This window comes from Salvia hispanica, chromosome 3 (genome assembly GCF_023119035.1).
Source record: "Salvia hispanica cultivar TCC Black 2014 chromosome 3, UniMelb_Shisp_WGS_1.0, whole genome shotgun sequence".
Taxonomy (NCBI): domain Eukaryota; kingdom Viridiplantae; phylum Streptophyta; class Magnoliopsida; order Lamiales; family Lamiaceae; genus Salvia; species Salvia hispanica.
This window is the reverse complement of record NC_062967.1, coordinates 17,285,565-17,310,010: the sequence shown is the minus strand read 5'-3', so window position 1 is coordinate 17,310,010 and position 24,446 is coordinate 17,285,565. Positions and strand designations below refer to the sequence as shown.

General features: G+C 39.0%; 4 protein-coding genes across 5 annotated transcripts in view; all 4 read left to right on the top strand.

The window, feature by feature from the left end:
* The first annotated feature begins 6,359 nt into the window (after positions 1 to 6,359).
* On the top strand, positions 6,360 to 7,890 carry LOC125213928 (fasciclin-like arabinogalactan protein 7). Its single transcript, XM_048114727.1, has 2 exons — positions 6,360 to 6,520; positions 6,816 to 7,890. Exon 2 carries the CDS (start codon positions 6,859 to 6,861, stop codon positions 7,663 to 7,665), a length of 807 nt encoding a protein of 268 aa, XP_047970684.1. The 5' UTR covers positions 6,360 to 6,520; positions 6,816 to 6,858; the 3' UTR covers positions 7,666 to 7,890.
* A 679-nt stretch (positions 7,891 to 8,569) lies between these two features.
* On the top strand, positions 8,570 to 13,322 carry LOC125213927 (fimbrin-5-like). Of its 2 annotated transcripts, none has more exons than XM_048114726.1 (15): positions 8,570 to 8,707; positions 9,069 to 9,181; positions 9,258 to 9,428; positions 9,541 to 9,782; positions 9,857 to 10,028; positions 10,127 to 10,165; positions 10,248 to 10,316; positions 10,388 to 10,504; positions 10,613 to 10,824; positions 11,212 to 11,373; positions 11,446 to 11,642; positions 11,954 to 12,111; positions 12,182 to 12,278; positions 12,586 to 12,677; positions 12,897 to 13,322. In XM_048114726.1, the coding sequence occupies exons 2-15, from the start codon at positions 9,095 to 9,097 to the stop codon at positions 13,089 to 13,091; spliced, it is 2,010 nt and encodes a 669-aa protein (XP_047970683.1). In that variant the 5' UTR covers positions 8,570 to 8,707; positions 9,069 to 9,094; the 3' UTR covers positions 13,092 to 13,322. The 2 variants fall into 2 exon arrangements, with proteins under 2 accessions (XP_047970683.1, XP_047970682.1); XM_048114725.1 differs by having other exon boundaries at positions 8,653 to 8,707; positions 9,038 to 9,181.
* A 3,833-nt stretch (positions 13,323 to 17,155) lies between these two features.
* On the top strand, positions 17,156 to 18,739 carry LOC125215038 (6,7,8-trihydroxycoumarin synthase-like). The gene has a single exon (XM_048116330.1). The coding sequence runs from the start codon at positions 17,156 to 17,158 to the stop codon at positions 18,623 to 18,625; it is 1,470 nt and encodes a 489-aa protein (XP_047972287.1). The 3' UTR covers positions 18,626 to 18,739.
* Positions 17,427 to 24,446, top strand: part of LOC125215039 (xanthotoxol synthase-like) — a 12,148-nt gene continuing 5,128 nt past the window's right edge. The window contains exon 1 of the mRNA XM_048116331.1: positions 17,427 to 17,479. The gene's annotated coding sequence lies outside the window, so the exon portion shown is untranslated. The remainder of the gene's footprint in view (positions 17,480 to 24,446) is intronic.

The following is a 24,446-nucleotide window of genomic DNA, read 5'->3' as shown; positions in this document are numbered from 1 at the left end:
TCAATTTCGACTCTGTTCTACACTGTGTTTCAAAAGAAGCAATTTTGATTTTTGAACCTCGTAAACACAGAATTAGAAGCTCAAGTCTTTCTTCAGTTTATTGTTATATGCATTATTATTATTATTATTATTATTATTATTATTATTATTATATGAAATGCTGTATGTATCAAACTGTAAGCAGTAAGCTCTGTGCTTGAGTTCAATTAGACTTATAGGGAGGCAATGTCAACTTGGTAACTTGGCATGCTCCCATGGCTGTCTTGTGAATAAAATTCAGGAGGTCTAATATAACAATTCTATTAATCTAGCTTCTATATCTTGGCTAGCGGGCTGCAAGCATTAGAATGAGTTAATTTGGAGATTGTCTTACAAAATGTAGACACTATTTTCTCAATGATCTAATAGATGATGCTTCTTTTCAAACTCTGTTACAGCTTACAAGTTTTGAATACATTATTAAGATCTTTGGGATTACAATGATAGAGGCCTACACATTCCTTCTCATGCTTGAGAGCTTTCTCTTTATATAGCTTTTGTAAAGCGGTGTTCAATTTGAGGCTTCTTTTCAACTAATTGGCATTTTACCAAGTACTTGCATACCTGAGGGGTGACTGTGATGTGATGCCCTTATATCCTTTGAGTTTCAAAAAGAGTAGACAGAACAAGCAACAAATACCTGTAACTTCTGGCCTTTTGCCGTCTAGTTAAAACTCGGTGCTCCTTTTTCTTATTTTATCCATTCCCAGTGGTTTTCATTACTTTCTTTTCAAAAGAACTAGCTTTTGGCCTTCATTCTTGTTACTAATTTACTAAAACTGTTTTGGTTATTATTTGTACTTGAATGCAGATCTACCCTTTTCGGCAAGTGAAAGTCGCCTTCTGAAGGAATTCTCAAAGTATGGACAGATAGCCGAAGGTAGATTTGGTGGAATCTGTTCTTCTACTAAGTTGAATATAATTTGTGTATGATGATTTATCTACGTCACTGGCAGTAAGACTTATCAAGGACGAAGTCAGACAGAAGTCAAAAGGATTCGCATTCATCCAGTACACCTCACAAGAAGCAGCATTACTCGCTCTAGAAAGCATGGATTATCAGGTTCCATACTATACAATTGATTTAACTCAATCACTAAAAATAATATGAAGAGCCTCTTTGTTTATTCTTTCTATTTTTTCAGTTGTTTGACGAGAGACGAGTGTTCGTTGAACTTGCAAAACCTCGTAAAAGTGATTTCGGTGGATACCCAAGAACCTCAGGCCCCCCTCAAGAACAAAGCTTGGCTATTCTAGATGATGTTGAGTAGTGACATAGGTTGCTGTTGAACTAAATTACACACTGATTCGGCCTCATTCATTCTGCTTCAGAAATACTATACGAACCGTTTGTGTTTAGTATAGGACTGGAAATATATTCGCTTGGTTGTTAAAAATCTCTGAATACTGGTATCATTAATCAATAATTATTTGGCCTCTTTGTGCAAAAGATGTTTAAAAGCTTCATGATTAGGTTTTAAAATATTATACATGTTGTTTGGCTTTGTTGTTTCCTTTTGAATGCCTGTGATTGTTGGAAAAAGTAATTCAGAGGCTCAAAAGATTATAGAATCAATCATAATCATAAATAAAGCATTCCATCACAATGAGTTGATTGTCTGTTGCAAAAACATAAGCATAATCTAACTTGAGGCGTTGTGACACTAGATTATAACAAAAACTTAAACCATGAAACTCTACAGCATAGCTTTACTCGATAAAACCACCATAGTATGCATTTCCTCTCTTTTTTTTCTTTATTTTTGCTTTTCACTTGCTTATCCTTCCTCTTGCTCTAGCTTCTCCCCCACTGTGTCTTGTAACTCTTGTTATCATGGAAAAAGCAGCCTCGGGTGAGGGAATCGGGCTTTCCCTGAGGATGTCTCGCCTGATTCCCTCATATCTGTCTTCTAATCCGGCCAGGAACTTGTACAATCGGCTATTCTCTATTAGTTTGGCGCAGCAGTTTTTTTCACAGCATCTGGGAGGAGTTGGTTGTCTCCGATCAATATCCATCCATATACCTTGCAGCTCGTTCCAGTAATCTTTCAAGGTACGTTGTCCTTGCTTTATTCTGTCTGCCCTAACTTCCAAGCAATAAAGTTCGTAAGGGTCATCTTTAATTACGTCTCCATACATGACGGCGAGGCTATCCCATAAAGCCTTGGAGGTCGGTTTATACGCGCAAAAGGTGACCAATTTCATCTCCATGTTCTGAAGCAGCAAAAGAAAGAGGTTACAGTCATCTTGCTCCCATTGAGAGTAGACCGGATCGTCTGCTGTTGGTGGTGGAGGTACTCCAGTGATGTGGCTGGACATGCCCCTGCTTCCGATTGCCACCCTCATGAGTCTCGACCACAGCGGATAGTTGTTTCCGTCCAGTTTGAACCCGAACACAGTGTCTGAATCTGGCACCATGCTTGCAATCTGCCAAGTTAATTCACTTTGCTTTGGTTTGTGGATGGTTATTTATCTACTCTGTCACCATTATACAAGGATAGTGTATATGTCTGAAACATTACAAGAATTTGAATGAATCTTTTTCTCGGAAAGATTTGTCTTGATTTCTACATTGATTTCTTTGATTTTCTTTCCTTCATTGTAACTTAGAAGCCACCTATACAGATCCATCGTATCATGATATCATCCAACTTGAATTATGCATTCAAAAAGATTTGATTTCTTACTTTTTATTTATCTAAAATGATGGTTTTACTATAGAGTATAAGCCAACCGAGTACTATATAGGGGAAGAATCAGATTATTTCCTTTCTCTTGTAGCAAGTATAAATCATAGCAATATGAAATTAATGATACAAGAGAGAAAAATAACGCCACTTTTCACTATTTAGGCCTCACACCACTATTATATATACTTTATAATCTTAATCTCCTAGGGAATCTCTCTTTTTATAGACAATATTGCTTAAATGGTTGGCATTTTTGAAAAACCCACAAGCTACAACAATGCAAATTCAGCAATATGATTGTCCCTAATTCATTTTGCTTGTCTTATACTATCTTAAACATCCAATCTTGCTTTTTAGCACCCACCGCATATATTATTATTACTCAAATATCAAATATTCAGAGGGACCACGTCCAGATTTGATGCGAGCAAAATATTTTTGTGAGATGTATATTACACCGTTTGTTTCATATCATTCAGTTGGTATTTCATAATCTTGTATTATATGCAGTTGGACAGCGAAATCAAATAATTTTCCTTTGTTGTTTTGGGAGGTTACTGTAATTAATAGTATCATATAACATGGATTATAATATCCACATTTTATGTCTCGCCTTGCATTTTAAATTAGAGATACTCACTATTTAATTCGAAGATTTTTTAAATTGAAACCCTAACGTTATAAACATGATTAACAGCCAACTCATAAGAAAAAAAGTTTAGCACACGCTGATTACAAATCACAGGTCATCACCAAAAGATATATATATAAATATTACTCCTTTATTAACATAAAATACAACTGTTTTAGTAAAAAGACATACTAAAAAAACGATTCCTCGTTATAAGAGCATCTCCAATAGCGGCTAGCCCACCGACTAGCCGATTCGCGTCGCTAGCCGGTCAGCTAGCCGAACTATTGGAAACGGCCAGCCGCGAATCGGCGAAGAAATCGGCTAGCCCACGCCGATTTGAGGGCGTTGGCCGATGCGCTGGCCGCCATTGTGGCGTGCCGATCGGCCAGCGCTCAATTTTCGTTTTTTTTTAAAATTTTTTTTGAAAACCTATATATACGTGATTTTAGTTTCATTTTCATTTGCACCACTTATTTTAACGAGTTTTCTCTCTCTCTAAATTTCTGTACAAGAGCAATATCGAGCGATGGACAACGGTTGATGGGGATGATGGCGGGAGCGCAGGGGGGGATGCGAGGGGGGATCACCGGGCGGGCGAGCCCGGTGGCAGCGACGCCGAGGAGTGGGAGGTATGCCCCGGATGCAGCGACGAGATGATGCAAACAGATGATGGGGATGATGCCCGTATGGCGAGGAGGGATGCACCCGGTATGCATCCCGGGATGCAGGGGGTCACAGGGGGGGACACGGTCTATCGTCCCTCTCTTGATTTTTTGACGGCTTCGTCTCACACGTCGATTCAAGTGGAAATGCAGTTCACTGGCGATGACCTTTTGTCATTGCATGAGATGAGGATCGATCTCGGGAGCCGGACACTCCCGTTCCAGCGGGCCGGGCGCGCCGAAGAAGAAGAAGACCAAGGGGAAGGGGCAAGGTGGTCGGCGAGTCGTCGCAGCCCGCTGTTCACGACACCCCCACGCGGAGGAAGTGGACGGAGGATGAGTACGTCGGCGTGGCCAAGGCGTGGTTGTCGGTTTGCGACGATCCATTGGTTGCGAATCGTCAACATGTGGGCTAAGATTAGAGCAGCCTACAAGAGGAACTGCCCGCACGGAAAGGACTATAGCGGGGAGGAGTGCCGGAAGGGGTGGGAACGCATCGGGGCCGCGGTTGGCCGATTTTCGGGGTTGTACACCAACGCCCTCCGCATGCTTGACTAGTGGGCAGACTGAGGAGGACGCCGGAGGATAGCGGAGAGTCGGTTCCCCAAGCCGAGGGTTTATAAGGAGTTCGCCTTCTCGGAATGCTATCTGCTGCTTGAAGGACTCCGAGAAGTTCCGGGCGGGGTGCGACGCTGGGTGGCCGAAGAAGCAAAGGCTGAACTACTCCGGCGATTACAGGCGGCGGATCTCACGACCCCCCCCGGATGCTTGAGGAGTTTCCGTCCCCTCCATCCTTTGCTCGTCACCCTTGCCCGGTTGGCCAAAAGCGGGCGCAACGGGCAGCGAGGGAGGATCCCCCCTATCACCCCAAGAGGTCATCTCGGCACCCCCCCTCCACGCGCGTACACCTTATTATCGCGTCAAAAAACGGACGAACGGATGTACAAGGTCTTCCAAGAGTGGAGGGCCGCAACTGACCCCACGAGAAGAGGTTTCTTCAATCGATGCTCGAGAACATGCAGGTGGATTTGGATTCCACGAGGGCACTGGTGGGGGGCTCAGACGCGGGCTCAGATACCCCGGGTGGCGGCGGTGACGATGAGGAGTAGAGAGCGGCGGGGCTCGTGTGTGGAAGCCCGTTTTTTTTTTTTAAAAACCATGTATTTTTTTTTATCTATGTACCTTTTTTTTAATGAAATGAATGAATTTTCCCTTATATGTCTCGTAAATTTAATTCCGTAATTTATCGTAAATTTAATTCCGTAAATGTAGTTGTTTTTGAATTATTTTTATTGCGGCTAGCCTGTGGCTGGCCTTAGGCTAGCCTATTTGATTAAAATGCTGATGTGGCATGTGAAATTTTAGTGCTAATGACGTGGCAGGGAGAGAGAGTGGCTAGCCTGTGGGCTGTGGCTGGCCTATGGCTAGTCTATTGCCACTGGAAATGCTCTAAATTACACGCATTAGATTATCTTTCATCTGTCCCATAGGAATAGGGACTTTTGGGACAACCGAGTTTAAATGCAAAACTAAAATATATCAGTAATAACGAGAATATAATTGAAATAGTTTTTTTTATAACGAGAGACACTTTATTAGAGCATCTTCAAGGAAAAAAGGGTAAATGAAGAGGTAAAGAGAAATAATTACCACATTTATATTTTCTTTTTAAAATTTTATGCTCCAAGAGAAATGGTATTTGAGGAGGTATTATACCTTTCTTTCATTTTGAAAATGTATATTTACCTCTTCTTGATTAGAAAAGGTAAAAAGTTAGTTATTTTGTTTATCTTTTTAATTTACCTTTTTTTCTTGGAGTCCACCTTTTTTAGAAGGTAAATGAGAAATATATCTTCTTAATATATAAAACGTTTTCTTTTTTGGATTGTCTAATTTAAAATGAACCGTTTCCTAAAATAGAAATAACATATTTCTACTTTTTATTTCTCTTACTTTATTATTTCTTCATTAACTCACAAAATAATAATATATAAAATGTCGTACTGAAAAATAAATGTTCCATTTATATGGGAGGGAGGGAGTATGTTTTGGGACATATGGAGTTCAAAAGTAGGATGTGGAAAATAGTGGGGGTTAAAATTGTAGAACCTCTATTAAAATTAGAAGTAGTAAAAACAAGAGATGGCTTTATTAGCGTACAAGTTTTGGGGTTGTTAAGTTGGGAGGTTGACGCAGAAATCCCACCTACATAGTAGAACTTCAAACAAACTGTTTTAATGAATTTTGGTTGATGCTTAAGACACATATATTATTATTTTTATTGAGCAGTAACATTTGGAGTGGGGGTGGGTGAAAATTACCTTGCCATCTCCAGCTCATCTATTCTTTTATTCATCAACAAACACCATATAATTCTGCCACCATCTCCTCCCTCCTCTATATTTATGCTGCTGCTACTGCTGCATCAACACACTCAATAACTTCGCTGCCTCCGCCGCATTTCTGCTGCTGCATTTTACTGCCTTTCCCCCCAGGTTTGTTACTCTCAATCTCCCTCTCCCTCTCTCTCGATTTAGCTCTGCTACCTTGTTGATTCAACTCTAAATATCTGGATCTAGAATTTGAACCTAATCTAACGAAATCTGCTTGTTAATTAATTCTAAGCTCATAGATCTGGTTGTAGAGCCGCATTTTCCTTCTCACATCACAAATTCATCCATAGATCTGTTGCTTTGGTACCAATTAACCACCAGCTGCTTAGATTAGATTTAAGCAAATCCTTCCATCAGATCTAGCTACATTGCTAAAGCAAGTGAGTTATGTGTGCAGAGAGCGAGTGAGGAGAAGGAGGTGCTCCAAGTAGATCCAGAAGATGTTGAAATCGATAAGAATGAATGTTGTGGTTTGCAGCGCTCTGCTGTTGCTCTGTTTCGCAGCATCAGCCAACGGACAGAAAAAGAGCCCCGCGCCGGCGGCTCCGACTCCGGTGCCGGCGCCGGCGCCGGCACCGGCTACCGATTACGTTAACCTAGCTGATCTGCTATCGGTGGCGGGGCCGTTCCACATTTTCCTGAAATACCTGGAGTCGACGAAGCTGATCGACACATTCCAAGACCAAGCCAACAAAACCGAGGAAGGAATCACTCTCTTCGTCCCCAAAGATGAGGCGTTTTCATCCATCAGAAAGCCAGCTTCTCTCTCCAATCTCACGCAGGACCAGCTCAAATCCGTCATCTCCTTCCACGCCATCCCGCATTACTACTCCCTCTCCGATTTCCGGAACCTCAGCCTCAACAACCCCATCCCCACCTTCGCCGGCGGCCCCAATTTCGGCCTCAATTTCACCGACAACGCCGGCACCATCCGCATCGACTCCGGATGGACCAGCACCAAGGTCATCAGCGCCGTCCACGCTGCGGATCCCGTCGCAATCTACGAGACCGATAAAGTCCTCCTCCCCACAGCGATATTCGGCACCGACATTCCACCGCTGCCCCCGGCTCCGGCTCCAGCTCCTGCAGCTGAAGCCCCGGCCGCAGACACGCCCTCCGCTGCCTCGGATAAAGGCTCTTCATCTTCATCCTCCTCATCGCACTCCAATTCTGCGGCGACGAGTGTTGTTCACGGCCATCTCGTGGCGGTTATTGTTGGTGTGGTGCTGATGTTGTTGTGCCGCTGATGATGATGATCTGGATTGATTGTGTCAATTGGTTAATTTCTGTGTTTGCATTTTGATTATTGAGTTAATTTAATTGCTATGGATCACTGCATACCAATTTTTCCGATTAGCTATTCATTATCATACATGTTATTGTTATGTATATGATTCCCCTCATGTACGTATGTATACTTTGTTGCCAGAGATCGATTCTATCAATTGCATTTTATTAGTTCTGTTGCCGGAGATGCAGTGTGTTTTATTTCTTAGAATTTCATATTCATAAACAGCGTTCAATATTTTTATTTTTATGTTTTTTTTAGTATCACAAGTGTTATTTTTATTAGGGTGTCGCTCTAATTGAAAATTAAAGAAACAACTACTACCAAACAAAGATGTTAAAAACTTGGACTAAGTTATTTATCTATTTTTATAGAGTACTATTTGCTACTATCTTTTATCTATTTTTAAAGGAAATTGCCATAAAATCACTAAGTATGGTTAATTTTTGATTAATTCTGCAACTTTAAAACATAACCAATTATACATCAACTTTGATATTTTTCTCAGTTGTACCATTAATCTCTAAATTGAGAAAGTATATATGACGTGGCAAATGTAAAATACTACTCCATATGTCGACAAAATGTCCGGTTAAAGACATCGTCGCTTCTTTAGTTCTACACATGCACACGTCGTGTCGATAAGTTCAGACACGTAGCATGTCGGAAATTTTCGCCACGAGGCAATTAAGAAAAATGTCAAAAATTTGAATGATTTTGTTTTATAATTTGCTCTTTTTTTTAATAGTAATTTAAAGGTATAGGAAAAGGAACTTAAAATAGCATTATAGGCAGTTGTTTGTGTTCCTGAGTATTCGCATGTCCATAAAAAGAAACGGCATTTTCTCCTATCAAATCCTCCATTCTACATTTCCATTTCCTTTTTCATTTCCATATTTCATTCTAGAATTTGATCCCAAAATGCATAAGATATGACATGGGTTGATCCTCATCTGACGTGAACAATATATATCACTACTGATTCCACAAATCATCGAAAGGTAATCATCGATATATATCTCTTGAGCACATCAATTGTTTGTTGATATGACTCATAACGTATGCTCAATGTATTTGTTTGTTGATATGACTCAAAACGTATGCTCAATGTATATTCATATTGTATAAGGAATTACAGATAGTTATTTAATTTCACATGCAATATATTTATGAAATTTTGATCAAATGACATTCTTCATAGCCTCAATTTGCGTTTTGGCATGATCAAGTTACAGTGATTTGTTTGTAGAATATGGATGGATATAGATCAATCTCCCATGTTTGTAGGATCATTTCCAATGCCACCTAATCTATCTTGTTTCTTTTTATAGATCACCAGTTTCCTTATTCTGTTATCCGCAGTTTCATTGAAAGCGCTATAAGAGAATATGTCCAGTTTTGTGGGTGTAGTCGTCTCCGATCCTTGGCTTCAGAGCCAATTCACTCAAGTCGAGCTGCGAGGCCTTAAATCTAAGGTACTGTGATATCTCCTCAACCCTTTTGACCAATTGGACCTTGTTTTCTCAAAAATGAATATGGCTATTGTTGCAGTTTGTCTCGGCACGTAACCAAGCTGGGAAGGTTATATTGGCAGATTTGCCTCCTGTATTGGCGAAACTGAAGGCGGTTACTGAATTGTTAACAGAGGATGAGATCAAGAACATCTTAAAGGAGTCATCTCCTGATTTGGATGAAGAAGTTGATTTTGAATCATTCCTTAGGGTATGTATGTTATTCTTAGTTTCATTTGATATTACTCTGTGCATCTCCTTTTCCGTGATTGGATATATTGATAAAGACACCTAAGGATCACCTATATTTCAAACATGTGTAGCATTATTTGAACCTGCAAGCTCAGGCCTCAGATAAAGTGGGTGGTCATAAACCTCAGTCGTCCTTTCTCAAAGCGACTACAACTACTACACTGCACCATATAATTAGTGAATCCGAGAAGGCTTCCTATGTCAACCACATCAACACCTATCTTGGAGAAGATCCATTCTTGAAGGATTATCTCCCCTTAGATCCATCTAGTGATGATATCTTTGAATTGGCAAAGGATGGCGTTCTTCTATGGTACTGGTCCTGTAAATATGAAAACAAGAATGATTTCTTGTGTTTTTTCTCACCCGTGTAATTATTTGATGCAGTAAACTCATAAATGTAGCTGTACCTAATACTATAGATGAGCGAGCCATCAATACTAAGAAGGTTCTAAATCCATGGGAGAGGAACGAGAACCATACCCTTTGCCTCAATTCTGCAAAGGCAATTGGGTGCACTGTGGTCAACATTGGCACTCAAGACCTGATTGAAGCTAGAGTAAGCTAGCTATTTGTCGTTTTGTCTTTCATTTTCAGTGTAGTGTAGATATCATCAGCATGGATACGAATCATTGTAACTTCCTTTTTTTTCTGCAGCCTCATCTAGTTGTTGGGTTGATGTGCCAAATAATAAAGGTAAATCAAATTCTGTAGGTCTGTAGCATAACATAAGTTAAAAATAGCTAACTTCTGCTTTACCTTGTTTGTGAAACAACAGATACAATTGTTATCTGATCTTGATATAAAGAAGACTCCTCAACTTGTTGAGCTGATGGAGGATTCCACGGTAACGAACTCTCAAAGTTGTTTTCATATGATAGCTTTTTCTCATGATCACTCACAATTGATCCAACACAGGATGTAGAGGAGCTTATGGGATTAGCCCCAGAGAAAGTTCTTCTGAAATGGATGAACTTTCATCTGAAGAGAGCAGGATTCGAGAAAGAGGTTACGAATTTTTCCTCAGATTTGAAGGTAAGAAAAGAACTAGGGGGCAGAAGCCTCTAAGAGCCTTATTTAGAAGTCACAGAAACTTTGCAATTATTTAGTCTGTGCAGCTCAACATACCCATTCTAACTGCAGGACGGAGAAGCTTATGCTCATCTGCTCAATGCACTTGCCCCAGAACTTGGCACAAACTCAACATTGGAAACAACAGATCCGACTGAAAGAGCAAAACTGATCATTGAGCAAGCTGAAAAACTAGATTGTAAAAGATATGTTACTCCAAAAGACATCGTTGAGGGATCGGCAAATCTAAATCTTGCATTTGTTGCTCAAATATTTCAACACAGGTAGACTGCGATACTCACCTTCCAGCTATGGAGACAAAACTTCAGTAGTTCAGTACAGTTCAATATAATACTATTGCTTTACATGTTAGAAGAAGATAGCTAAGTTTCAAAATATAATACAGTATATGTGGTGAAATGCTGGTCATCTCGCTGTCCTTTATTCGTTTTCATACCATGGTTATTTCAACTAGACAATGACATGAGGGAGGCTACTACCAATACAGGATTAAAGATAATTCATCCATTCTGGGTATAACCTGCTTATTTCTAATTCATTTTATGGAGTAAGAAAGATCATAAAGCATAGTGTTCCCAGTATGCTCTATTTATACAATGTCCAATAGTTTAGTCATAGGAATGTGTTGAATATCAAAATTACTGTTTCAGAAATGGACTATCAGAATCAGTGGACCAGTCGAAGGTACCAATGGCTGAAATGGAGGAAGATGATGCTCAAACTTCACGAGAGGAGAGATGCTTCCGGTTGTGGATTAACAGCCTTGGGATTGAAACCCACGTCAATAATGTATTTGACAATGTCAGGGGAGGGTGAGGTTTCCTTTTATTTGTTTTGACATTTAGCTTTATGAGTTAATTCACTTCTACTTGTCATGCATGCAGATGTGTTCTACTGGAAGTACTTGAAAAAGCTTCTCCTGGATCTGTAAACTGGAAGCAAGTTCCAAAACCTCCTCTTAATTCGTTCAAGAAACTTGAGAATTGCAACCAAGCTGTGAGTGTTGGGAAGGATTTGAACTTCTCCCTAGTGAATATAGCTGGAAATGATATTTTGCAAGGAAACAAGAAGCTCATAATATGTAAGACTGCTCAACTTCGTACATTAAATATGATCTCTGTTTTCATTCAAAATGTTAAAACTCTGTTTCATCCATTGGTTATAGGTAGTCTAAAATGCAGTCTTTAAATGATTATGGGTAGATATCATCAACACTGCTTTACTTTTCATGCTGCATCTGTCCATAAGTAGAGTTGCATGCTTTCTAACATCATAATGTTTTCACACTACATTCTTTTGACACCTGCATGATGTTTATTCATCAATAATACTTAAGATCCTATAGTAGTACATTTAAACATCAACATAACTTTACATGTTTGTCATTTGCAGCTTTTCTGTGGCAGTTAATGAGATTTACCATGATCCAACTGTTAAAAAACTTGAGACAGCATTCTCAAGGAAAGGAAATTGGAGATGCTGACATACTGAATTGGGCAAACGAAAAAGTCAAGAAATCTGGTAGAAGTTCCCAAATGGAAAGCTTCAAGGTAATGCTGGAGGTCTTGATCATGCAGTTATTTTGTATATGATGTATCTGTCTTTGTCTTCCATTAACAGGATAAAAACCTCGCAACTGGGAGATTCTTTCTTGAGCTTTTAAGTTCCGTGGAGCCAAGGGTGGTCAACTGGGCCCTAGTTACAAAGGGAACAACTGGTATGGGAGTCCTCATTTAGGATCTTCTGTTGCAGCTAATGAGATTAATAAATCAAATATATGCTTAGGACTGGTTGAAAATTTTATTGATGAAATTAGAAAGGGGTTTTATTTTAGGAGCCAAATGGAGTAATGGCCTAACTCCTAAATATATATGCATGAATTCCATTTTGGGAAGTACTACTTTATCCATGCCTTAACCATGTAATTAACTTGCATGTCTACTTTTGTCTGTTGTGTCTGATTTGCCTCGCAACCTGTTATAATATTTTCTTGGAACTGAAAGTGGATTTAATTGTAAATGCAGATGAAGATAAAAAATCAAATGCAACATATATAATCAGTGTCGCACGAAAGCTTGGATGCTCCATATTCTTATTACCTGAGGATATAATTGAGGTACATCACCGATGTGCATATAATTTAGCTCCTTTTTGCTTGGCTTGTACTCATATTGGTAAACAAGTTATCTACTAGCTAGTTTACTATCTCAAAAGTAACACTTGAAGAAGATGCTATATTCAGATTGGTTCTGTCTTTATGTATAAGCACACCACATATTCGACATGTATTATGCAAAATACTCATATCCTCTTCTTTTGCAACTGATGGTATCAGGTGAACCAGAAGATGATGCTGACCCTTACAGCAAGCATCATGTATTGGAGCCTGCAGAAGAAGGTGGGAGATACTGAGCCGCCATCTCCTAGCCAGCGATCTGAGCCACCATCTCCTAGCCCGCAATCTGAGCCTCCATCTCCTAGTCTACACAATAACCAGCCACCACCATCTCCAAGAGGTGATGATGTCTAGTTGGCGAACTTATGTTTCTGCTCCATTAAGTACTCTGATGTTCACCAAGAAGTTACCGGTTAATAGACATTTCACAAACACTGAGTATTCAACTGGATATAGCAGGGTTGAATTTTTTATGGAGGGCAGAGTAGAGATATTGGTTCTTGCAGGTAAGTTCCTGGTAGAGTAAGCAAGAAGGTATACAGATCCTTCAAGTTTAATTTGCATTAGTCACAGGTGCATTGTATGGATTGAAGTGTGGAAATAGTTTTGTATAGCATATTCATGATGTTAATATTGCTAAGTTATGGCTGCCTTGAGCACCTTTTTTCATATATAAAAGTATATCTTTGTGTTATGTGTGTTGATCTAGTGGTGGAGTGGTCGGGTTCAAGTGGTCTAGTACTCAACACTACTCTTTCTCTCTTACTCTTCCCCTTATTTATTAAAACTCATGCCAAACTCATTGTTCATACTTTTTGGGGACGAATAGAGTAATAAAAAACACGTGACAGAAATCAACCTATCACTTAACTTGACAAGTATTTCTGCACAAAAATTTGAACTCACATCTGTAGTCAAGATATATGTCAGTTGGTTTTCTGACCTCACAAATAAAGCTCAATTAATCCACTTTCAATATTTTCTTTGATGAAATATCTATCAACTTATACATGCTTGGTTTTGTTATATTGGACTGGATTATATGAGGTACTAATATCACATAAAAGTTTACACGCTTGTTGTGATTGAAAACCTAATTCACCCATCAGTTTTCTTACACTCGAATGAGAAACAATGTTTTGTTTCTTGTTTTTCCAAGTAACCAAATTCCAACCAACAAAGGTAAACCTGAGGTAGATCTCACAAGTGATTTTGAACAACACGCCGCAACTAAGGTCATCCACAACAATATCTCTTATTCATCTCTGGACCATATCTTCTCCACACTAGTCATGAGCTCCACACCATTTTTACCTCATCTCTTATTCAAGAAACGACACCTGCAACCATTCATCTCTTCTTATTCACGGATTTCACTAATTCATTTATATTCATTCTCTATTTAAATTTGTTTATATGAAAGTTAATTAAACTATTTTTTTAATTTAATTAAAATATGTGATTCACTAAAAATAAAAAATGGAGTATTTAACATGCAAATTAATTTTAATATAATATTCAAATTATATCATAAATATAAACATTATTCAAATTTTATTCACGTAATAGCAACAGTTTTAACCCACAATCTACAAAATTCTTCAATGCACATTAACCACTAGTCTAAACATTAATTTGTATTGTAATCAAACAAATATATATACTGAGTACAAAACAATAGGAACTCTCTTTCAAGTGTAAACTAATTGCCACACATCAAAATCACAAGGAAGGTTAAAGTTGAAAATCTATCTATAAAATGTCTACTCAAGCAATGAAAAACTTACTTCTCTAAAATGAGTACTCCACTCGTCCCGGAGTATTAGACTCACTTCTTTTGGGCACATGATTTAAGGAATTGATATTTAAATAGTTAAAGTGGAGAGAGTAAAGTATGATAGAGGGAAAAAGTAGGGGAGAGAAGAGAGAAAAAAGTAGGTGGAGAATAAAATAAGATAGATGCTTTTTGCTAAAAAAGAAAATGAGTCTAATATGTTGGGACATCCCAAAAAGGAAAGTTGGTCTAATACCTTGGGACCGAGGGAGTATAATATAAAGTATAATCTTTCACTAATTCGCGAATCCAACTTTTAAGTATGGATCTTTGTGAAATTATAGTTTTATTTTATTTTAAAAATAGATTTCTATAATTAAAACTGATTTTTTTTAATCGGGCAAAAGAGGCGAGTGGGCTTCATTTCCCAATAGGAGCGTGCCATATATGTGGGGGAGACGCGTGGCGCGCCAGCTCGTTTCGGCACGGCGAAGAGCACTGTTGCGGATGCTATAAACGTGATCATTCTTCAATTTTCTAAAAAGTCATAGCCTTAAGATGATTTTATCAGGCAATATTAAGTAGATAGATAAATCAATTTGCCGACCTGTCGTTGATTATGTAATTTAAGATCTTGAGGTGTCCATACCTTACAGCAGCAATTGGTCCACACACCAATAGTAATAATACCACATTACATGTTTTTCTTACTAATCAAATCACTACTATTTCATATAGCTTCGGCAACAGGCTACACTCGTAGATGAGTAATTAATTGAATCAACATATAAGATTCAACTACACTTAAAATTCAAAATTTTCACTCAAACAATTTCATTTATATGTTTTTTTTTGAAATTATTTTACAGATTTTGGGAGACTGTAAAAAAATGATTTGTGTTCTTGCATCGATGAGATATTATTGAAAACTGGAGATCCGCAAATCTGCAGGAATCACATATTAAACACACCATTATATAATATGAGATTCTTCTCATTTAACTCGTGGGACATATTCCAAGACTTGGCACTACAATAACAAGTGAAGAAAAGTCAGTGAATAAGATGTAATACTCGTATTTGGGATTGGATTAGCTTTCATCGTATACACACATATGAAACCACAGCCACCAGTTTCTCATCACTTATTCCACTGACACGACACGACACATATTGAAAGCAACCAACTACTCAATTTCATTAATTCCTAAAAGCTGAGGAAAATCAAATGTATGTGGGTTGAAATCTATGTTGCAACTATATTTCAGTTTTTCTTGGTTTACTCTTTCCAGATTTCTTGAATTTACAAATAATAGGACTACGTACGATTCACGTTGCAGTTACTTATTATATCGTGAATTTCATTTTTGATATCTTTTTCATTTGCACCAAATCAAAGTATATATAATTAATGAAATTGATAGAGCAGTTGGACGATCACCTACTCTGAATACGTATTTCAACTCAATTTGATGAATTAATCATGTACCAATATTAATTAACCGGAGAAAATTAACAGGTCAATATATGAGAATTGCAGCAAAATATCTCTGATAACAACTCCACTTACTTAATCACGTGCAATTATATAAACAAGAATACTTACCACAAAAGTGAATAAAATAAATTCACATGTTTTGAATGAAATGCATTAGGGTCATCAAAATACTTATGCATGATCGTCCATTATATAGTTGATGTATTTCTTTTGATTGTGCTTCTATAGATATGACATTTTTTAAAATGTTAGTAATTAACAACACCGTCTCAATTTTTCTCTCCTACTTTATTCTCTTCACGCTTAATTCACAAAACGATACATAAAATCCATGCAAAAAAATAAATGTTTCAGACTCTATTTAGTGGGACGAAGTGAATACTACTCTATAATTAGTGAATTAAGTGGAGAAATTAAGAATATTGTATCTAATGATTAAGTGGAGAAATTAAGAAAATTATATCCAATGAATTAAATAGATAAATGAAATGAGAATAAAAAAAGAAGTTACATATTGTTTTTCCTAAAAAAATGATTCAATTATGATTGTAGTTGGACAATCGAAAAGGCAATACGACTAAGTTAGAGTAAGACAGAAGGAGGATTATTTCACAATAATCTTATAAGTACTGTTTTAACCTAATCTCATATATACAATTAAAATATTGGTACACGCGTGGTGTGTCAAACCAATCATAATTATAGAAATAAGAAAAATACGAAGATAGAGAATATCTGTACAATATTTAGTTGAATATACTCCTTCCACGTAACAATACTTCTGGACTACTATACTACTACTACTTTTTATCCATACATACAACCGTTCAAATAAAAACGTTTAATAAATTGCATATTAATAGAGCCAATTTAAACATGCATAAATATGGTTTGGGGAATTGAAAAAACAATTTCAGAGTGCAGGCATACCTGTATAGCAACACTAATGTATTAACTAATATGCATAGCTAGTGCGTAGGTAGTGGTTAAATATTTTAGAGCTCGAAGTAGGACCCATATCACTGCACATCACACATGTTTATTTGCATATCCACATGTATTGACCAATCTCAAGAATATGGATACCATATTATAGTATAAATAAGGCCCTAGGGCAAATCAAATTCATCACTCAAATATCTAAAGATGAAGATAGTTGTGTGCATAATCATAATCTTATTCGTAGTTATTCGGAAATTGATGAGGATGAAGAAGAGGAAGAAGAACGCTGTAGCAGCAGGACCTGCAGGGGTCCCGCTGCTAGGCAACTTGCTCCAATTCGACAACGCGAAACCCCTCGTCTACCTTCAAGACCTCTCCCACAAGTACGGCGGCGTAGCCTACTTGAGACACGGGTCGACCCCAATCCTCGTGGTCTCATCAGGAAAAGTTGCAAAACAGATCCTGAAGAGCCAGGACAGCCGGCCGCCTGTCCTGGCTCAGCAAAAGCTGTCTTACAACGGGGTGGACATGGCGTTCTCCCCGTACAACCCTCACTGGAGGGAGACGCGGAGAATGTGCACCCTCCATCTGTTCTCCCCCAAACAGATCCTCAGCTTCCGCCCTGTCCGCGAGGCTCAGGTGTCTCGCGTCATCTCCAAACTGCACGCTCGACTCAATCATCCGGCCAATCTGAGCGACATGGCGATGTCCCTGGCCAGCAACACCATCTGCGGCGTTGCTTTTGGGAAAACCTACGACGATGACGAGTACGAGAAGAAGAAACTCGACAAGCTCGTGCTCGAGGCTCAGGCGTTGATGGTCTCGTTCTACGTCTCCGATCACTTCAAGGTGTTCGGCTTTCTCGACAAGCTCTCCGGCTTGTCGAGCCGGGTCGAAACCAATTTCCAGGAGCTGGATTCATTCTACCAGCAGCTCATCGATGATCATCTCAACCCCATTCCATCGTCTTCTTCTTCAGGTGATCCGGATATTATTGATCTCATGCTAAAATTAAAAGGAGAGAAGCCGGATTCGATCACGTGGGACCAGATCAAGGCGCTGCTGATGAACCTGTTTGTGGCTGGGACGGACACGGTGGCGGCCGCGATTGTGTGGACGATGACAGCTCTGATGCTGAGGCCCGACATCATGAGGAAGACGCAGGAGCATATAAGGGAGGCCGTGGGGAGAAAAGATGATGGAATAATGATTACAGAAGACGAGCTGATGAAGCTGCCGTATCTGAAGGCGGTGGTGATGGAGGGGCTGAGGCTGTACCCGCCGGCGCCGCTGCTGTACCGGACGGTGGAGGAGTCTCATCTTGTGGAAGGGTTGCAAGTTGAAGTTGGGACTAAATTCATTATTAATGGCTGGGCTATTGCTAGGGACCCCGCGATCTGGGAGGATCCCGAGGAGTTCGTGCCTGAGAGGTTCTTGAATGTGTCTGACTCCGACTGGGAGTTCAAGATGCTCCCGTTTGGAGGCGGGAAGAGGAGGTGCCCCGGGATGAATATGGGGATGATGTCGATACACCTCGCCTTGGCCAATCTTCTCTACTCGTTTGATTGGGCGGGGCCGCCCTCGGCCCCGCCTATCGACACTGATGCCTTGCCCGGGCTCACTATGCATAAGAAGAATCCGCTTATTTTGGTCCCAACACTACCATTATCCTAGCTTGGCCTCTTTTATTTTATCCAAATTATTGAGTTTGTCATTCTGTTGCTAGAGTTTTAGGCCATCCATAACGCTATCTCTTATTCATCTCTTAACTCTCTCATCTCTTCACTATTCATGAGCTCCACTGTACGTTTCACTCCATCTCTTAACTAAGAGACAACACCTATATCCCTTCATCTCTTAACCATCGCATCTCTTAATTATTCATTCAATTTATTGTTGCTCCTAACACAGTTTGAACGAACTAATGGTATGGATCCATGTTTAATTCAATGCTAAGTATTTTCTTAATTTGCTATGGTCTTCGTTTAGCAATGAATTACATCCATGTAATATTGTCTAGTTTGTTCAAGGATTGTTAGGAGGAGCAACACTTTTCATCTTTTAGTTAAAACTAGTATCCACACCATTGCTCAATGAATTTTCCAAAAACTAATTTAACATCACGTTGTACATGAATTTAAAATACTATAACAAATACTCCCTCCATCCTAAGATAAACGAGTCATATATTCCTTTTAGGGATGTCCCAATATAAGTGAGACATTTGCTTTTAGTAAAAAATCATTTCTCTTACTGTATTATCCACCTACTTTATTCTCTATCTACTTTTCTACTTTTCTCTCTCTCATACTTTACTCTATCTACTTTAACTCTTTAAATATCAATTCCTTAAATCATGTGTCCAAGAGGAGTGTTTCGCTTATTTAAGGATGCAGGGACTATACTATGAATACACGGTGTTATCTATCGTGTTATTTGTTTTATCTAATAAACTGTTCCTCTTTCGATTCTATAGCATATATACCACTTGATTAACCAATAGTTTGTCAGAAAATCAGACGAATTATCACATAATAATAGATAAAATAAAACCAAACCTTAATATCATAATTAAGTAATCAAAAGAATATATGAGTACAATTACTATAAATCAAATCCTAGAATTTTATGATTTAACACTAAACAAAAATCATAATTAAAAACAATACTCTTCCATCCCTAATAGTTTATCACCATTTGACCCGATACAAATTTTAAATAATAAAAAATTAGTTGAAAAAGTTGGTAGCATATGTGTCCTACTTTTATAGTACTAGTATATTAGTTTTATGATAAAATGTGAGTAGAAATGAGTTAGTGTAATGTGACATTCACTACTAATTAAAAATGGTAAAAGTGAAAGGTGAGAAAATTTTTAGAGACGGACAAAAATAGAAATAAGTGACAAATTCTCAGGAACGGAGGGAGCAACATAATGAAATACTAGATAAAAATCTGTCAATATAATCTCGTGTTCTTCAATCCTTTTCTCATTGCCTTAGAAATTATTTGACCTTTTGAGTCTTCTATCGATTTGTTATAAATCATTGATTAGAGATGATTAATTATGGATTGGAATATGGTATTTATAGGGAGGGCTCCAAGGATATGATCCGTTGTTAACTTTTTTAAGTTGCTAAGTCTGCTAACTCATTAATACAGTGTATTAAAAATGTTAACATAAACTCAGTTGATATTTTAATACACGGTCTTGACATTGATATTTACTCCCTCCGTCCTCGAATAGGAGTCCCATTTTTTCATTTTAGTCCGTCCGCGAATAGGAGTCCCGATTCACTTTTACCACAAATGGTAATAGAGTCCCACCTTCCACTAACTCATTACACTCACATTTCATTTAAAACTAATATATACAAGTGAGACCTTTATTCCACTAACTTTTTTCCATCCACTTTTCTTAACCTTTCTTAAACCCGTGTCGTCCAAAAATGAGACTCCTAATGGCGGACGGAGGGAGTATAATGTCAACACAAATTTATGTTGATATTTTAATGTGATCTTGCTGACATTTTTAATATATATTGTATTGATGAGTTAGTAAGTTAGCAATTTCAGAAAAGTTAGCATTATATAACAAACCCCGATGGCTCTAAATTTCCATCTTCGAGTAGCATCACTGTTGGAGCTCTTAAAGATGGTAATCGAGAGAGACGAGATGGCTATACATATTCAGAGAGTTTGGGAGTAGAAGAAGATTGAAGATTTGTATTTTCTGTGTTATGTTTTCAACGTTTTACACCCCTCATTATATAGGGAAGATAGTGTCCCTAATTATGGAAAACATATCAACCTATTCTAGGATACAATATTTTCACATATTCCTAGTCAATCAATTATTCTCCAAATCTTCTCCTTCTATCGTTGATTCTTCCTTTAATTCCATTGATTTTGTTTGACACTCCCCCTCAAGTTGAGCAACGGTATCTCCGATACTCAACTTGTCCAAAATTTTCTTGAAGACTTTGGGATGAACAGCTTTAGTCAAGATATCTGCAAGTTGTTCTTCGGACCGAACAAAGGGAAATTCTATGATCCCTCCTTCGAGCTTCTCCTTGATGAAGTGACGATCAACTTCAACATGTTTGGTACGGTCATGTTGCACTGGATTCTCTGCAATACTGATTGCGGCCTTGTTATCACAAAACAGTTGACTTTTCCGTGTAGGTGGAAAGCCAAGTTCTGTCAATAATCTCCTTAGCCAGATGATTTCCATTAGTCCACTTTTGATTCCTCGGAACTCTGCCTCTGCACTTGATAGAGCTACCACCTTTTGCTTCTTACTTCTCCAAGTGACCAAGTTCCCTCCAATGAAGGTGAAGTAACCCCCAGTGGACCTTCTGTCAATAGGATTACTTGCCCAACCTGCATCTGTGTATCCGTCGATCTCCAATTCATCCTTCTTGGCTAAAAACACTCCATAGCCAATGGTTCCCTTCAGATATCTGACAATCCTTAACGCAGCATCCATATGGTCGACTTGAGGTCGGTGCATGAATTGACTAACTATGCCGACTGCATATGTGATATCCGGTCGGGTATGTGATAGGTATATGAGCTTCCCTACCAGTCGCTGGTATCGTTCTCGATCTGTAAGAGCAGCCCCTTCTTCTATTTTCAATCCATGATTAGGATTCATTGGAGTTTCAGCAGGTTTGCAATCCAACAACCCTGTCTCTGCAAGTAAATCTAAGACATATTTTTTCTGTCTCAGAAATATCCCGTGCTTTGATCTCAACACCTCTATCCCAAGAAAATATTTTAATGCCCCTAAGTCCTTCATTTCAAACTCTTTGAATAAGTTCTCCCTTAGGTTGTGGATTTTCCTCTACGTCGTCACCAGTGATAATCATGTCATCAACATAAATAATTAGACATGTTATCTTTCCATTCCTTCTTTTTGTGAAGAGTGTATGATCTGAGAGGCTTTGTTTAAACCCGTGTTTGAACATTGCCTGGCAAAACCTTCCAAACCATATTCTAGGAGACTGCTTCAGCCCATACAGAGTTTTTCTAAGGCGACATACTTGCCCGAGTCCGAAATCTTCAGAGAATCCAGGTGGGACTTCCATGTATACTTCTTTGTTTTCCCCCAATTCACCATGTAGAAACGCATTTGTGACATCGAATTGATGTAGAGGCCAATCCTTGCATGCTGCTACGGAAAGAAGTGCTCGAACAGTGTCTAACTTGGCAACTGGGGAGAATGTCTCTTCATAATCTACTCCATATACTTGTGTGTATCCTTTGGCCACAAGTCTCGCCTTATATCTCTCGATTGACCCATCTGCACGCCTTTTTATGATGAATATCCATCGACATCCAACTGGCTTCTTCCCTTCTGGCAATGTACACTTTTCCCATGTCCCATTTTTAATGAGAGCGTCAATTTCCTTTTTCATGGCCTCTCTCCAATGTTTATGTCTTGAGGCCTCCTCAAATGTTTGTGGAATCTCCTCTTCTTCATATATGGCAGCTTCAAATGCACTAGCCATTTCAGTGAGTTGGGTTTGTGCAATATTCGCCACCGCATATCTGGCCTTCTTTCCTTTCCAGTCCGGAGAGTATCTCCGGGCAGAGATTCCCCTCGTGCTTCTATGAGGAAAATCATATGGTGATTCCCTTGGATGAGCATCTCTACCACTTGTTAGACAGTTATCTCCACCATTCCTGTCAGGATTAGTATTCTCCACAATTACATTATCCATATCTGAACTGTTTACCTCCGACATCGAAGATGGGGTTGATGGTTGAGCAGTGTCACCTAACTCCACGTTCTGTTCAGTGGGAGAAGACGGCTCGGCGATACCACTACTTTCCTCTGTTGGACCGACTTCTGTGACAGGGCTTGACTCAAGCGTCGACTCTCCCCCTGACTGGTTTCTCCCTTGACTAGGTAGCCAATTTAGTAGGTCACTAGTAGGATTATGGTCCGACGATATCTCCCCCTGACTACTACATTGGCTGTAAAAGTATTCCCCTTCCACAAAATCACAATTCATGGTAGTGTGCATGTTGCCTGTAGTCGGATCATAGCATCGATACCCCTTCTGACTTTTTCCATACCCCAAAAAAACACATTTACGAGCACATGGTGAAAATTTAGTACGTTCATGTTTAGGAATATGAACAAATACTGAACAACCAAAGACCTTGGGCTCTAAGGAAAGAGAGGAAGGTAGTTCGAAGTGTGTGGAAAAAATATCCAAGGGTGACTTGAAGTCTAGAATCCCAGTGGGTAGGCGGTTCATGAGGTAGACTGAAGTGGCTATGGCTTCGGGCCAAAAAGTTCTCGGTATTTTTGACTCGATCAAGAGAGCTCTAGTAATCTCAAGGATGTACCTATTTTTCCTTTCTGCTACCCCGTTTTGCTCTGGAGTGTAGGGACACGAGGTTTGGTGGACTAGACCATTTTGTCGAAAAAAGTCTTGCATTTTTGTATTCACAAATTCTCCCCCATTATCTGACCTAAGGATTTGGATTTTGTGGTTATACTGGGTTTGGATGAGAGAGTAGAAAGTAGTGAATTTTTCAAACACATCGGATTTATTTTTTAAGAAATATACCCAAGTCATACGAGAATAATCATCCACAAATAACAGAAAATAACGAAATCCTTGTCCCCCAGTAATTGGTGCCGGGCCCCAAACATCAGAGTGAATCAAAGCAAAAGGAGTTTTCATTCTAGAATTGTTCAACTTAAATGAATGTCTGTGGCTTTTGGCCAATAAACAAGTTTCACAATGAAAGAAATGCATAGAAGCAACTAAATTAGGATAAAGTAGACGAAGATATCCTATAGATGGGTGTCCTAACCGACGATGCCAAAGCCAAGCCTGTCTTTCAGTTGGTCCGTGAGTCAGCATTGCAGTACTCTGTTGAGCTATCTCGTCCACATAGTACAACCCGTTTCGCTCAGTGCCACGCCCAACTATCGTCCCCGTCTTGATATCCTGTAACATACAAAATCGCGGTTGCATTAGTAACTTGCAGTTCAATTCCTTAGTCACATGACTAACGGATAGCAACTTATGTGACAATGATGGAACATAAAGGCAGTTAGATAGGCATAAAGTGGGGGAAACATTAATGGTTCCCGCCCCTTGGACTGGCGCTAGGTCCCCACTGGCTGTTTGCACATAGGTTTTGCTAGATTTCGAGATGGTTAAGAAGTCTGATGCATCAAATGATATTGTGTCGGTAGCCCCACAATCGAATATCCATTGGGTGTCTTTGGCGTCTGATTGTGAGGTAGAGGAACATGCCAATGCTTCGAAGGAATTTTTGCACGGAATTGAGGGCTTAAATTTTTGGGACTGTGGTGCAATTTGTAGAGTTTTGGCAGTTTGGGGGTAATTTTGTGACTGGGCATTTTTCTGGGGGTCAATGTGAAATTTTTGGAAGTTCTGGGGCTGATTTCGAGATAATTTGGGATGAGGGGTTGGTTTTGGAATTTCTGAAATGTCTGGGGTGGTTT